We start from the raw sequence: 14,467 nt of genomic DNA, 5'->3' as shown, positions 1-14,467 counted from the left end.
AGGGCTTATCCAATATTGAATCATATTCAAATACTACCAAAAACCATAAGTCTTAGTTGTAACCCTTAATCCCAACTGGATGGGTGGGTGACACATCAGATACACTGCCCAATGGGCCCATTTCTCTTCCGATGCAACCAAAAACAAGCAATAGAAATGGTAGAAACCATCCAAATTAGGTTAAATGGAGCATTGTGGATAGAAAAAAGCATAATGGATACTAATAAAATCTGCATTCTTCAGTCTTTAACAACTGTAAAGGGTAACAAATTGGATTTCACCCTCCCACCAACGCAGCATCTTATTATTTTTCAACAATTTTTTTACGCTAATTAAATAGGCTAAATTTAATGCCACCACTCTTCTATATAAAGGGTTGCAAATGGAACATTGTCTCTCATGCTGGGTGAGATTGAGTTTATATACGTATATACAAACACACGATATATATACATACGGAGAGGCGTAATACTTGCAAAGATCACGCCTTTCTCGGTCGAAATTCAATATGAATAACTTGGTTTTTACTTTTGGCCTTCTTGGTAAAACATAGCTTCTTCATAATATCCTATATTTAATTATCTATATCTCTTACATGTTCTTCAATGTCTTTCCCTCCATGTTATTTTTATTCAACTTAGCACTTAAATAACGGGTAATTATGCGTAAAAGATCAGTGCCATGCATGCAGATGATCTTTCTATAACAATATTAAATTGTTTGAGTCATTTTTTACCAATTTTTTCAACATAAAACTAATTACATAACTAAGTGTCTTAAATTTGCTTTATATTTTCAGGCAACATTGTCTCCTTCATGGTTTTCCTCGCACCTGTGTGAGTCTGCAGTTTTATTTTGTATGAAGTAGCAATTTATTATACATTTACATTAACTAATAAATTATTATACATTTTCTTGATTGCATGCAGGCCAACATTTCATAAAATTTACAAGAAAAAATCAACTGAAGGGTTCCAATGTGTGCCTTATGTGGTAGGATTATTCAGTGCCATGCTATGGATATATTATGCATTTTTTAAGCCAGACACAACTCTTCTTATTACCATCAACTCCGTCGGCTGCGTCATCCAAACCGTTTACATTTGTCTCTACATATTTTACGCACCAAAACTAGCAAAGGTATACTAGAAAATTGCATTAATGTACACCAGATTTTAAACTTCTATATACAGTATTATGTATTGAAAGATTGATTAAATTTCTGATACAGATACAAGCAGTGAAGCTTCTTCTGCTAGTAAACATCGTTGGTTTCGGTCTGATCGTGCTACTAACTCATTTTCTAACAAATGATTTGAATCGTGACAATGTTGTTGGATGGATTTGTCTGGTGTTCTCGTTATGCGTATTCGTCGCTCCTTTATCTGTTGTTGTGAGTTCACTTTAATTTACTAATGTCATCATTATTAGTTACCATATGATACAAATTTTCATGATAAATTCATGAACATTATTATTAAATAATTTGTCCCTTAACATTTGGAAAATTGTTTGGCATCTTCAGAGACAAGTTATACGTACCAAAAGTGTGGAGTTCATGCCATTTTTTCTGTCATTTTTCCTCACACTGAGTGCTGTTATGTGGTTCTTCTACGGCTTACTGCGCAAAGATTATAACATTGCTGTAAGTATTTACATAAATATATCATCGTACCGCCGTTGGTTCGTTCTAATTGGTATAACATTTTCTGTGAATTGAATTACAGATTCCTAATGTTCTGGGACTCAGCTTTGGAGTGCTCCAAATGATACTTTACATAACATACAAGAACGCCAAGAAAGTGGCGATGCAAAATGTAGAAATACAAACACAAAACCAGATGAAAGGACAGGAAGAACACAAAATTCCAGTTGAGTTAAAAGACCAGGTCATCGACGTCGCGAAACTGAGTGCGAAGCTTTGCCCTGACATAACTCCGGGGGTGGTGCCGCCCTGTCATGCCGGTGATATTGTGCTTAATTTGGACGGAGAGAAAATTCCGGCCAAGAAATAAACGATGATTGAGGAAGCAAATTAGCCTTCGAATGAATTAATGGATTGATTTTAATTAATTTGGACTAGCCAAACATCAAAACTATTACTTTATGCAAGATATTATGAAGCTAAATTTATGTTTTATGACCTTAATAATCAGTTTATGTTTGTTGTCTAACCTATGAATTGTGATTGGATATGATGCATTATTATTATTATTATTATTATTATTATTATTATTATTATTATTATTATTAATCAATCTGACATAAAAAAATATATAAATTTCATTCATACTTTAAAAATCTTGACAATACAGCAGGAGGCTAGAAAAAAAACAAAATAATAGATAACTGGAAATTTAGTATATTTTCCAACAATATTGGAACTTACTATAATTCTATAATAAATAAATTAAAAAGGAAATAAAGTGCAGAAGCTTAAAGCCATGTGTTGCAAGCTTACTATATTTGATTTCACCTTATTTTACCTTTTCTTTTAAAACCATGCATAACCTTTCCTACTCACTTCAAATATTTGATTTCAAATAAACCAGGTTTCCTATTTAAATGTCTATATTAACTACAATTTTTATATATATAACATGGATTATACATATTTTTAATAAATACATTATTGGACACAAAATTTAGACGTATTAGTTAAGATATATCACAATTAATATTTAACAAGATTTTGAAATTTGATATCACTCCTCAAATTAGTGCGAGCATTAGTTAGAAGTGACTCTTTCTCAACATATATTTCTAGTAGAAAAGCACACTTCATCGCTTGTGGTCAATAAATTTCATGTTTGAAGAAGAAAACATACTTTCGTAATAGCACAACTCAGATCTTTCAAATTGAGATACACCTTTGAATTTACCATATCCCCTCTCTCGATTTTCATATGAATTGCATCATTATCGTGCAACTCAAATATCTTACATATACGACATCTTAAATGCCATAGTTCATTTGATATCCATGTATTAATTCGAATATTCATACGTTCCACAACGAGCAATTTTTGTGACTCTTCGTAACTCGAATTCCTCGCAAATAATCCAGATGATTTTAGAACTATTGGGGAATCAAACATGTTTACCCCAACTTGTCATAGGGGAGAGAATTTGTGTGTAAGCAACAAAAGAAATAACAAAAGAGCCCCACTAATTTTCTTCATCTACAATAATAATTTATCCACTTGTGCCAGCTTCTTTTATCTTGAATGAGCAAGCAGCTAACTATATAGCACTCTAGTGCTCTTGTTTATTTTAGTCCTTGTGTAGAATTTTGCAAGGATAACATAAACAGCAGCACCAAAATTATTGCTATTGATTAAGATTCTATGTGTAGTGTTGAATGACTAGAAAGTAGAAATAATTCAACTTAAAGTTGGCCCACCATTTATCAATTAATCTCAACTTGCATCATACTTACAAGGTCTAGATATATCTCCCCACACATTGAAGGAAAGGAAAAGGAGAACAAAATGTCAACTGGACTGATGTACTTGAAACCCTTAGATGTCCAAATGACAACACCTGCATGACAAATTTCAGCACATTTGACGATCATTTATACTACCTCGTAAAGTTAATAGTTCACGACAAGAAATATTTACTAGTGAGCAAAACCAACAACAATCACTGATTATGTTCGTCTAGAAAGAAATGGGATGTCGATACAAATCAAAGCATAAATCATCTGAAGTGAGAAAATTCCAGCAGTAGAATGGATTAGTATATGACTGTACATGTAAATTAGATCAGACTCCCTGCAAGTTCAAGTGTAAAATATATTTTGGCTTTAGGTTTTCTGCGGTTCTATGTTGCAACAGAAAGAGATACTCAAACAGAATATGTGGATATACTGTAATCGCGGAATCGTTTGAACGGTTGGTGGATTATAAAGTGTCGACTGGAGTGGAGGAAGAGTATACCACTCACCTTTTTGTTTCAGCTGGTAAGGCAAGCTAGAATCTGCCAAAGATAACAAGAAATATACCAGTGAGCTAAGATGGCTTAAAAAAAGAGCTGCGTATCTCCTTTAATGTCAAATTTGCATATTCGGAATGAATAAGATTAACATTGATTATGTAAAGGAAACTCGTACATCAGTTTAATATCATTAATGAGGTGAATGCATTTGACAGTATATGCAGTTTATAATTGACAATTTGCTTAACTTAATCCTGCAACACTCTGTTAATTGTCCCACATCGGTTAGATAATTAACCTTTGAGTGGCATATATTGGCTTGGACAATCCTCCCCCCTTGAGCTCGCTTTTGGGGTTGAGTTAGGTCCAAGTTTCAATCTTTACATGGTATCAGAGCCTGGGTTTCACCGTTATGTGTTGGACTGCCTATAATTAGGCCACCCGTTCTGCCCATAATTGGGTCGTTTGTAAACTACACGCACCAGATGTTCATTCCTGGGCGTGAGAGGGGTGTGTTAATTGTCCCACATCGGTTAGATAATTAACCTTTGAGTGGCATATATTGGCTTGGACAATCCTCCCCCCTTGAGCTAGCTTTTGGGGTTGAGTTAGGTCCAAGTTTCAATCTTTACACACTCAAAATTAAAAGAGAACTTGAAAAAGATTTGATGAAATATACACATAACTAATAAAACTATGAATTAGTCCAGAGAAGCCCAATCAGGATACGGGCACTCGTATGTCCAGCCTGGCCCAGAATATCGTACACAGTGCAACCATAAACCATCGTCATGCCCATCATACCTGCATTCAAAAGAACGAGGAACAACAGAGGGAAACTCAAAAATATCAGCACTGGATAGAATCCAAAAGGATGCTAGTCCAACTGATGGATACTTAAATAAAGAGGCATAATACAAGATATAGCATAATTGAAATTTTAAAAAATATAATGTCTTCAATAATATACATAATTAGCAAACCTCCGCCGGGTCCACAAAATTTCACTGCAACTCGTCGAATTTCAAACGAAACCGCTCTCAGATTCACAAACAACTTTTATGCTTAAAAATTATTTTAAGATTCATGAATAAAATTTACAGAAATTTCTTCCCTTTTGTTTTCTTTATGTATATCTGTAAATTTCTCTCTTTTTATTTTCTTTATGTATATTTGTTTAAAGAGTAAATTATCAACAAATTTTTTCTAAGAGTAAATTATCAATATAATTGTTCTAAAACATAGAGGCGCATGAAACTTATTCCAATTTTGATAAAAAACTTAAAACTTAGAAATATGAAATTCTACCCTAATTTGGCGGGCCAGCCCGCGCCGTTTAGGCCCGACCCGTCTTGGCCCGCAACCCAAACGGGCTCAGTCCATTTGGCCTGCCTCAAAATGGGCGGTTATTTTATCAACTCAACCCGCTCAATTTTTATAGCGGGCCGGCCTGCCCAATTTGACAAGTCTACCGACACAACAAAGCTAAATCAACACATGTTGTTACGTTGGAAAGCTCGAAATGTATATATTTAATTTATACTATTATATTAGTAAAATATTAAAACTCGCGAGCAGTTCACGAATTATCGAATAAAATAAATTTGATTCGAGTTCGACTCGAGATCGATAAATTCGAATACGAATCAAAAGAGTATAATTACATGACTATTTTTTTATTCAAAAAAATTAGGGGACTAAAAATCTCACACAATAATATATTTACATAACTTAAATTGATATTTTGTTTTTTTCAAAATTTATGAAATATTTCTCTAGTTGTATTATATTTTTGAATTTATTAACATATGGATTCAATTATTTTTATTGCGATCATGTTTATTAATAAAAAAATATTATTTCATAATTTTTAACAATAATTTAAAAATCTGAATTTGGAATATAAAATTCCATGAAACGAGGGTGAATTCGCAAAAGCACAATCTTATGGTTTCGTACTATATATAATTTTAACTAAATATTTTTTGTTTATGACATCTTATTATTTTTTTTATATATATAAGTAAAGCTTCACACGTCTCACATATAATTTATTACATGCTTAAAATTTAAGATGGGGATATATCAAAATTTTTGGGGCAAAAACATATTTGGTCATATAACTTATTGTTACCTAAATTTATTGTGGCGATACGAATCAAAACCAGCAGGCTGTTAGTTAAAATCAGTAGACAATATAAAAGCAGGACTAAGTTTTCAGAACTTATATAACCAAAAGCAGAACCGAGTCTGAAATTAAGATAACTTGACGTCTTCTATACTAACGGAAGTAATCTTAAATGTTACCGTTACTTTATCGAGTACAAGTATTTATTGCACCATTAAATGTTGTACTAAGTCATTTAATTCGATTTACCCATTTTAGTAAGTAACAAGACTGATTGTGTTGAAAGCTTTTTGCAAGATCCATTTAAGGAATAAAGCTGTTTCTTTCAGACACCAAAAGAGCCGTTTTTTATTATAGACGTTGGATTCAAGTTATCTATATATATGGATCAAAACCACTTGAAGATGACCACTGATCTTTTATCTATCCAACGCTACTTTGAGCAACCGCGAATCAATCACCATTTTATAAGCTCAAACTTGCAGAAAAGCAGTACATGCTTCATATTTTACATATGATCTTTGAAGATCATCTTGTACTATTGTTTCTTCATCTCTTCAAGCAATACACATTACTATATTTCGAGAAGAGTTTGTAAACTGGAAAAGAGTTTTTTCCAGAACTTTGTTATACTGAGTCACTTTGTGTTTAGTTACTAAGAGTTTAAGTAGACAAGAGATAAGCCCTGCTGAAGTGGATGTGTACAAGTTTTGTACTGTAAAATCCAAAGTCTTTTAGTGATACCTTCTGGAAACCGAAGAAGGGGAGACGTAGAAGATTTTATCTTCGAACTTCCAGAAACAACTACTGTTTTATTACCAACTGCTATTACTATTTTTCACCCTACTCCATCGGATTGTTTCCGCACTTATCATTGTGCTGGACGTACTATTGAACAAGAACAGTGTTGAGGATCGAAGTTGAGTTTAGAGGGGGGGTGAATAAACTCTACTCGTTTTTCGTTCTGATGAGGTACTAAAATCCTGTTAAGGATAGTAATTGATCTTGTGCGAATACTTTCACCTGATTACAGTAAAACGTGCGGAAACAATCTGATGAAGTAGTTGAAAAACAATAAAGCAGTAGACAGCAGTTGTTTATGGAAGTTCGAAGATAAACTCTTCTACGTCTCCCCTTCTTCTGTTTCCAGAAGGTATAACTAAAAGACTTTGGATATTACAGTACAACACTTGTACACACCCACTTCAGAAGGACTTACACCTCAGCCTACTGAAACTCTTAGTTTCTCAACTCACAAAAATGCGAAACACAAAGTTCTGAAAAGACTCTTTTCAGATTACAGACTCTTCTGATAAAGTATAAGTGATGTAAAGATTGTGAAGAGTGTAAGAATTAGTAGCACAGAATGATCTTTAGAAGATCAGATACAAGCTATGAAGCGTGTGCTACTTTTCTTTGTGTTGAACTTTTTAAATGCTCAAGAAATTCTGATATTCGTCTGATAAGAGAGTAGCTTTGTTATTTGAAAATGATATTATGCGAAGTGTCGTGTCGAACAAGGATTTGATCCAAGTATATATAATCGACTGAGTTCAACGTTCACAATCAGAGAAGTCTTCAGATAACTGATACAATCAGCTTTATTACCGAAACAAGTTCCTGCAGAAAAGCTATAAAACAATCAGTCTTGTTTTATACTTAATTGGGTAATATGCATTAAATGACTTCGTATAGTATTTAACGCTGCAATTAATACTAGTACTAGGAACTCTTTAACGGTAACAATTAAGATAGCAACGTTAGAAAACGTTCTCTACTGGTTTTGTATTGTTATCCCTTTTCTACTGGTTTATTTTTACTAGAACATCAGCTACTGATAAGTTATTCTGTTGTTCTGGTCTGCTTGTCTACTGGTTTTAGTTATCATCGCCACAATAAAATTCATATCTAACAATTTCCCCCTTTGTGGTGATGCCAAAACCTAAACATTAGAAAGTCGTTAAGTAAAACAGATAATCATTTAAACAAACGGATAATGTTAATAACGCATTAAACTAAACAAATCAATCGATTCCAATGTCCCTGTAAATGATTTCTTCATTTTGAGGTTCTTGATCTCTTCTGTTAGAAGGTTCAGCCTCATCTTCTGTTTGCCTAGCTCCTGCTTGATCTCCTCTATCTCCTCTATCTTCCCCCTTTTTGGCATCAGCGGCAACCACATGGGTAAAGAGATCATTCAGTCTGCCGGAAATATTTTGAATGCCATCGGTTAGCTTCTCCAGATACGGGGTCTGAGAAGAGATGCAATTATCTAAGGCAGTGATAGATTGATTTTGAGAGTCAATCTTGGCATCCAAAAGTTCCACAGAAGTAGAGAGTGATCGAAAGAGATCATCATGCTCAGTGATTCGAGTGAGTATATCATTTTGAGCAAGCATGATGGCGGTATGAGTTCTTGATATAGCTTGTCTGAAAACGGAGGTTTCAGCATACATCTTGTACGTGGTCTCCTTAGTGAGATAGATGTATTTCCCCATTCGCTCTCGGAAAGATTTAGCACCACTGAATTCCGCAAGGTTTTCACAAGACATACGTTTCACTAAATCAGAGATGTTGTTGAGGTCGGTTTGTAGACACTGAATCTGATGTTCCAGGTTGAATGCATCTAATTCCGGGGAAGGGGTTCGTGCAAGAATGCGTTGTTTGATCTCAGAAAGACGAGAATTCGTCGCAGTCAAAACAGGGAGGGAGACAGTCAACGCAGTAGAAACAGGAGGAGCATCCATCAATGCAGTAGAAGGAGCAGGGTCTGTTGTGCTTTCTGCTGGAATTGCAGAAACAGTAGGTTCAACAACAACCAGGGGAAGAGCAATTTCTTCAGTAGGAACGGCCAAGTCAGAGGCCAAAGCTTCTTCCGTAGGTGCAATAACAGCCTGTGAATATGAAGGTGCTTCAGTAGAAGGTGCAGAAGGCTGTTCCAGAAGAACGTTCATTTCTGCTTGATGAGCAGCAGAAAACATCTTTAAATTCGGCAGTAAAGAAGTAGCATCTGGTTCTGCTAATTGTTGCCCTGGGGTAGGAGAATCAGAGGGTGGCAACGAAGTATCCGGTGCTGCTTCTTGAGTAGTGGAGACTGAGGGGATAATTGATTCAATGACTTCCTCAACCGAAGCCAGTTCATGCACGGACAATAGCGATGATGACGGAATGGGCCTAGCTGGAGATGCAGGAGTACTAAGAGCAGAAGCCTTTGGGGAGGCTATAGTCCTTTCCTCGACTGTCTGATTCTGTTGAAAGATTGGGACAAGGCCAACATGATAGACAATAGGCTCTTCAAAGCCTTGTTCTTGAGCAAGAAGTTGCTCATTCATCTGTTTTAATCTGTCAGATAGAATCATAATAACATTTTGATCCTGAACAGCAGTAGGAATGGCAGAATCAAAATTCGATTGAAGAACTTTCAGAACTGATTCTAATTTCTGACATTTCAGCTGATCGAGGATGAAGTTCCTTCTGCGCAAGGCCTCGATGACATTTTCTGTTTTTGCCAGCTGAAAAATTCTCTTTTCCGCATTCATCATTTTGCCATAAGCCCCTTTTGTTTTGAAGTAAGCAAAGGAATGAAACAAACGGACAGTATGCCATTCATCAAAGAAATTCATGTCATCATTTGCAGAGGTCTCAATCTCTGCTAGATGAAGATCAACGCCGGTGGTGACAGTGGTTTTGTGACTAAAAACAGGTGGTTCTTCCACCATTTTCCCTTTGCCTTTGTCAGAAGATGAAATAGGCGCAATAGGTCGGAAAGCAGAAGACCCGCTCGCTGGTTCCCGAATAACGATTCCAGATGTTCGCTTAAAAGCAGTATCAGTAGAAGGTGCTGAAATGGACGCAGTAGCGTGTGCAGTCGAAGAAGCAGTTGATCGAGCAGAAGGATCCGCTTCTGGAAAGACCTGTCGAATAGGTACTTTCTCAATTTCAGACAGTGATGCTGTCTTTTTAATCTTAAGAATGGTGCGCGGTTTCTTCTTGGCTGGGGTTGGCACTGCTGGTTGAACAGCAGCAGCAGACTCTTCTGATGCTGTTTTATCTGAATCCGTTGAAATAATCAATCGTTTCTTTGAAATTTTCTTTTGAGGTTTGGGAGCCTCTGAAGCAGTTTCCCCAATTTCTTTCTTCATCGCAACAAACTCCGCCACTGTTGGCTTAGGCCTTAGAGCCAATACATTTGCTGCATCAATCATGGTAATGGAAGTAGCATCGAGATCACTGGTAGATGCGAAACCAGCATCCTTGAGCAAAACACTGATCTGAACCGCCAAACCAGAACTTCTCCTGACAACCATATCCTTCATAATTCTGAAAATAAAATGACTCCAGTCCACCTTAATCCCCTTGGTGATGGCAGTCATTACTTGAATCTTCTCCTTCGTCAACTTGTCAAAGGTGACAGCTTTGATCAAAATAGCTTTAGCCACAATATCGGCCAGAATTTGATACTCTATTTTGAGCAATTTCTTGTGACAGGAAGGAGACACTTCTTCTCCAGATGCTGAGAAGTTGCTGAGTGCAACAGACATATCTGTCTTGGAAATATCAGAGAGTTCAGACGTACCCGAAAGTGGAAGAAGGAAGGTTGCTCCTAGATGTGCGGCATCAATGGAGATAGAAGCATCTCCTTGAGTATGAACAATCCTTCCTTCATGCACTGTTGCTTTAGCGTAAAATTCCAGGAGAGCATTTTTGTAGATAACTGCTGGTGCTTCCAGGAATTTCCGGAGTCCCGATTTCTCAATATCCTGAAACATTTTCAAGAGATTCTCATCCTTGATGTTGAGAACCGAAGCAAAGTTAACTTGATAAGCGTTAAGAGTGTATGCTCCAGCCATTTCTGTATGCAGATGAGATCAGAAAAATTTTGCAGTAGTTAGTGATGATAGAGAGAAAGCAGTAGCTGAATAGCGATAGTTATGAAACAGTAAAGGTGAAAATGTGAAGTTTGAAATAGATATACAGCCGTCAAATAAACATAAAGACACGTGTCAGTATGTTTTTGGTTGAGTGTTTGAAAAGTTTTGCAGAAACTGTCAGAAAGACGAATGATTTCGAAAATTTTGAAAAAGAGCGGGCTGTCCAGACGGTTACTAAAAGAAATCAGAAAAGGATTTGTCATTTTATGATAACGTCTGCTGGAAGTTTCAGGGTGCTGAAATATGTGAGCACTTTGTCAAAACCAGCAGACTTGTAGTTTTATCGAAAAGACAGACATCCTATCTGTTTTCTGAAAAGGTGTCAAACTCTTAGTCTGACTAAGATACTGTTCCCCCTCGGTAAATGCAATTAATAAGTAGTCATAATTGCGACAAGTGACTCTTGGCCATATCTCAATCTGAGCCGTTGAAAATGAACAGTCGCAATCTTGCGATTCACAAGAGTCTTTGTTCCCTCTATAAATACCTGCAAAGCTTGAACGAAGTTAAACAAAAACAATGAAAACTCAAGTAAAAAGAGAGTTGGAGTTTGATTCAGGAGATGAAGCAAAATTGTCCAGAGAGAAGTTTGAGGGTGTCATAAATTTCGTAATGATCCCTGAAATACACTCCTGGAGTTGTAGTTTCCACAGTCAAGCAGATCTTTTGCTTCGATTGAGTTTGAAATATAGCATCGATTTCTTCCAGGAGCATGCTAATGCAATAAGAGAGTGCTGGTGGATTGATGATGCTGAAATCCTCTCTGATGCCCTGTAAGGCATCTAAAAATTACATTAGTGCTGACAAGACCTAAGCTTGCTAGATTCTTTCTAGGCCTACTTCTTCGAAGAAGACCATCTTTTTCCTGTTGAAGTACTTTGCAAGCGAATATCAGAGAGCTCCTATTACAGAAGACAAACGCTACATGTAACGCTACTGGTTAAATAGCAAAGAAGATCTACTGTTTTTACTTTTGCATCGTGTAAAGTACTGAAATGGTTTCTAATAAAATTCCAGTTTGCTTATCTGACTTTTCTCTTCTGCTTTTCTGCAAATATCTTACTGTTAGTTCAATGCGATAACAATCAAGTAATAATAGAAGTTTAACTAAGATATCAGAAAATAGTCAAGTTAAATCTATTAAACCAAGAGAATTACGAAAGTAAGAAAACTTATTTTCTGGTAAGGGTTTCGTGAAGATATCTGCTGCTTGTTGATCAGTAGAAACATATTCCAGACGAATGTTCTTCTTCTGTACATGATCTCTAATAAAGTGATGTCTGATGTCTATGTGCTTCGTTCTGGAATGAAGTACTGGATTTTGTGTGATTGCAATTGCACTGGTATTGTCACAGAATATAGGTGATTCGGAGGCTTGAATCCCGTAGTCTCTTAACTGTTGTTGAATCCACAGTATCTGAGAGCAGCAGCTTCCAGCAGCCAGATATTCTACTTCTGCAGTAGATGTGGCTATGGAAGCATCTTTCTTGCTAAACCAGGATATCAGCCTATCACCAAGAAATTGACAAAAACCACTTGTGCTTTTTCGGTCTAGTTTGCAACCTGCATAATCAGCATCTGAATATCCAATAAGATTTAACGATGAATCATTGGGATACCATAAGCCGACGTTTTGAGTTCCTTTCAAGTACTTCAAAATACGTTTAGCAGCAATATAATGAGATTGTTTGGGGTTAGATTGAAATCTAGCACAAATGCAAACAGCAAACATGATATCTGGTCTACTGGCAGTTAAATATAATAAAGACCAATAAGACCTCGATACTGAGTTACCTCTACTGGAATACCACTTTCATCTTTATCAAGCTTAATAGATGAGCTCATTGGAGTAGAAGCAGCAGAGCATGCTTCCATTCCAAACTTTTTCAGAAGCTCCTTGGTGTACTTGGCTTGATTTATAAAGATTTCAGTCTCTGATTGCTTAATCTGTAATCCTAGGAAGAATGTTAATTCTCCCATCATACTCATTTCAAATTTATCATGCATCAATTTTCCAAACTTTGCACATAATTTGGGGTTAGTTGACCCAAAAATAATATCATCAACATAGATCTGTACTAAAAGAATGTGCTTATTCTTGACTAAAGTAAATAAAGTTTTATCTACTACTCCGATGGTAAAATCATGATCAATAAGAAATTGTGATAGAGTGTCATACCAAGCTCTAGGTGCCTGTTTTAGACCATATAATCCTTTGTGTAATTTAAATACATGATGCGGAGAGAAATGATCGATAAAACCTGGAGGTTGTTCGACGTGTACTTCTTCTTGTAAAAGACCATTTAGAAAAGCACTTTTCACATCCATTTGATATACTTTGAAATTCTAGAAAGCAGCAAAGGCTAAGAATATTCTGATTGCTTCGAGCCTTGCTACTGGTGCATAAGTCTCATCAAAGTCTATGCATTCTTCTTGTCTGAAGCCTTGAGCTACCAATCTAGCTTTATTTCTCACCACTGTGCCTTCTTCATTTAGTTTGTTTCTGAATACCCACCGAGTTCCAATGACAGCTTGATGAGATGGTCTAGGTACTAGAAACCAAACTTCATTACGTTTGAATAGATTCAGCTCTTCTTGCATGGCTTCAATCCAACTAGGATCCAGAAGAGCTTCTTCAATCTTCTATGGTTCATCCTGAGATATAAAAGCAGCATGCATGTATTCATTAAGCATTTGCCTTCTGGTTCTCAACGGCGATGCTGGATTACCAATAACCAATGATGGAGGATGAGATTTTCTCCAGATAAACGGATTTGAATGGACATCTTCCTGATTTGATATGTTAAGATTGTCTTCTACAGAACCAGTAGTAGGTTCTTGAACATCTTCTGCTGGTATTGGTAGATCCAAATTCTGTACTTTTGGTTCCACTATTGGAATGTCTGGTTCTGGATTTTGAAGATCCTTGGTATTTGCTTCTACATCATCTTCACTGTCAATTTCCAAGTGAATCCTCTCTAACCTGTTACTTAAATCAGATATGTTAGAAATTTCAGCACTGCTGTCTTCATCGAAGACAACATGAATCGATTCTTCAACATTAAGAGTTCTATTGTTGAAGATTCTAAAAGCTCTGCTTACAGCAGAATAACCAAGAAATATTCCAGCATCTGATTTTGAGTCAAATGCCGTCAAATGATTTTTTCCATTATTTAGTACAAAACATTTGCAACCAAACACATGAAAATAAGATACATTGGGCTTCTTCCCTTTCCATATTTCATAAGGAGTCTGGTTGTGTCTTTTGTTGACCATAGATCTGTTTTGCGTGTAACAAGCAGTATTGATAGCTTCAGCCCAGAAGCGCTGAGAAATGTCTGCATCTGCTAGCATTGTTCTAGCTGCTTCTTTTAGAGTTCTATTTCTCCTCTCAGCTATTCCGTTTTGTTGAGGAGTTCTGGCAGCTGAATATTCATGATGAATCCCCTGCTCATTCAAATATAACTCA

The 14,467-nt window shown here is 36.1% G+C and overlaps 1 protein-coding gene across 1 annotated transcript; it reads left to right on the top strand.

Moving 5' to 3' along the window:
* Positions 1-406: 406 nt before the first annotated feature.
* On the top strand, positions 407-2,152 carry LOC140803927 (bidirectional sugar transporter SWEET14-like). The gene is made up of 6 exons (XM_073159766.1): positions 407-542; positions 800-836; positions 930-1,140; positions 1,232-1,393; positions 1,526-1,645; positions 1,728-2,152. Exons 1-6 carry the CDS (start codon positions 509-511, stop codon positions 2,013-2,015), a joined length of 852 nt encoding a protein of 283 aa, XP_073015867.1. The 5' UTR covers positions 407-508; the 3' UTR covers positions 2,016-2,152.
* The last annotated feature ends 12,315 nt before the right edge of the window (positions 2,153-14,467 follow it).

Source organism: Primulina eburnea, chromosome 10 (assembly GCF_022965805.1).
Source record: "Primulina eburnea isolate SZY01 chromosome 10, ASM2296580v1, whole genome shotgun sequence".
Classification (NCBI taxonomy): Eukaryota; Viridiplantae; Streptophyta; class Magnoliopsida; order Lamiales; family Gesneriaceae; genus Primulina; species Primulina eburnea.
The sequence above is the reverse complement of the archived record's forward strand: the minus strand, read 5'-3'. Positions and strand labels throughout refer to the sequence as shown.

Excerpts from the sequence above, each read along its gene's own strand:
- LOC140803927 (XM_073159766.1), top strand. The coding sequence starts at position 509 with ATGAATAACTTGGTTTTTACTTTTGGCCTTCTTG. Across the intron at positions 543-799 it reads TTTTACTTTTGGCCTTCTTG|GCAACATTGTCTCCTTCATG; the intron begins GTAAAACATAGC and ends TTATATTTTCAG. Across the intron at positions 1,646-1,727 it reads GCAAAGATTATAACATTGCT|ATTCCTAATGTTCTGGGACT; the intron begins GTAAGTATTTAC and ends ATTGAATTACAG.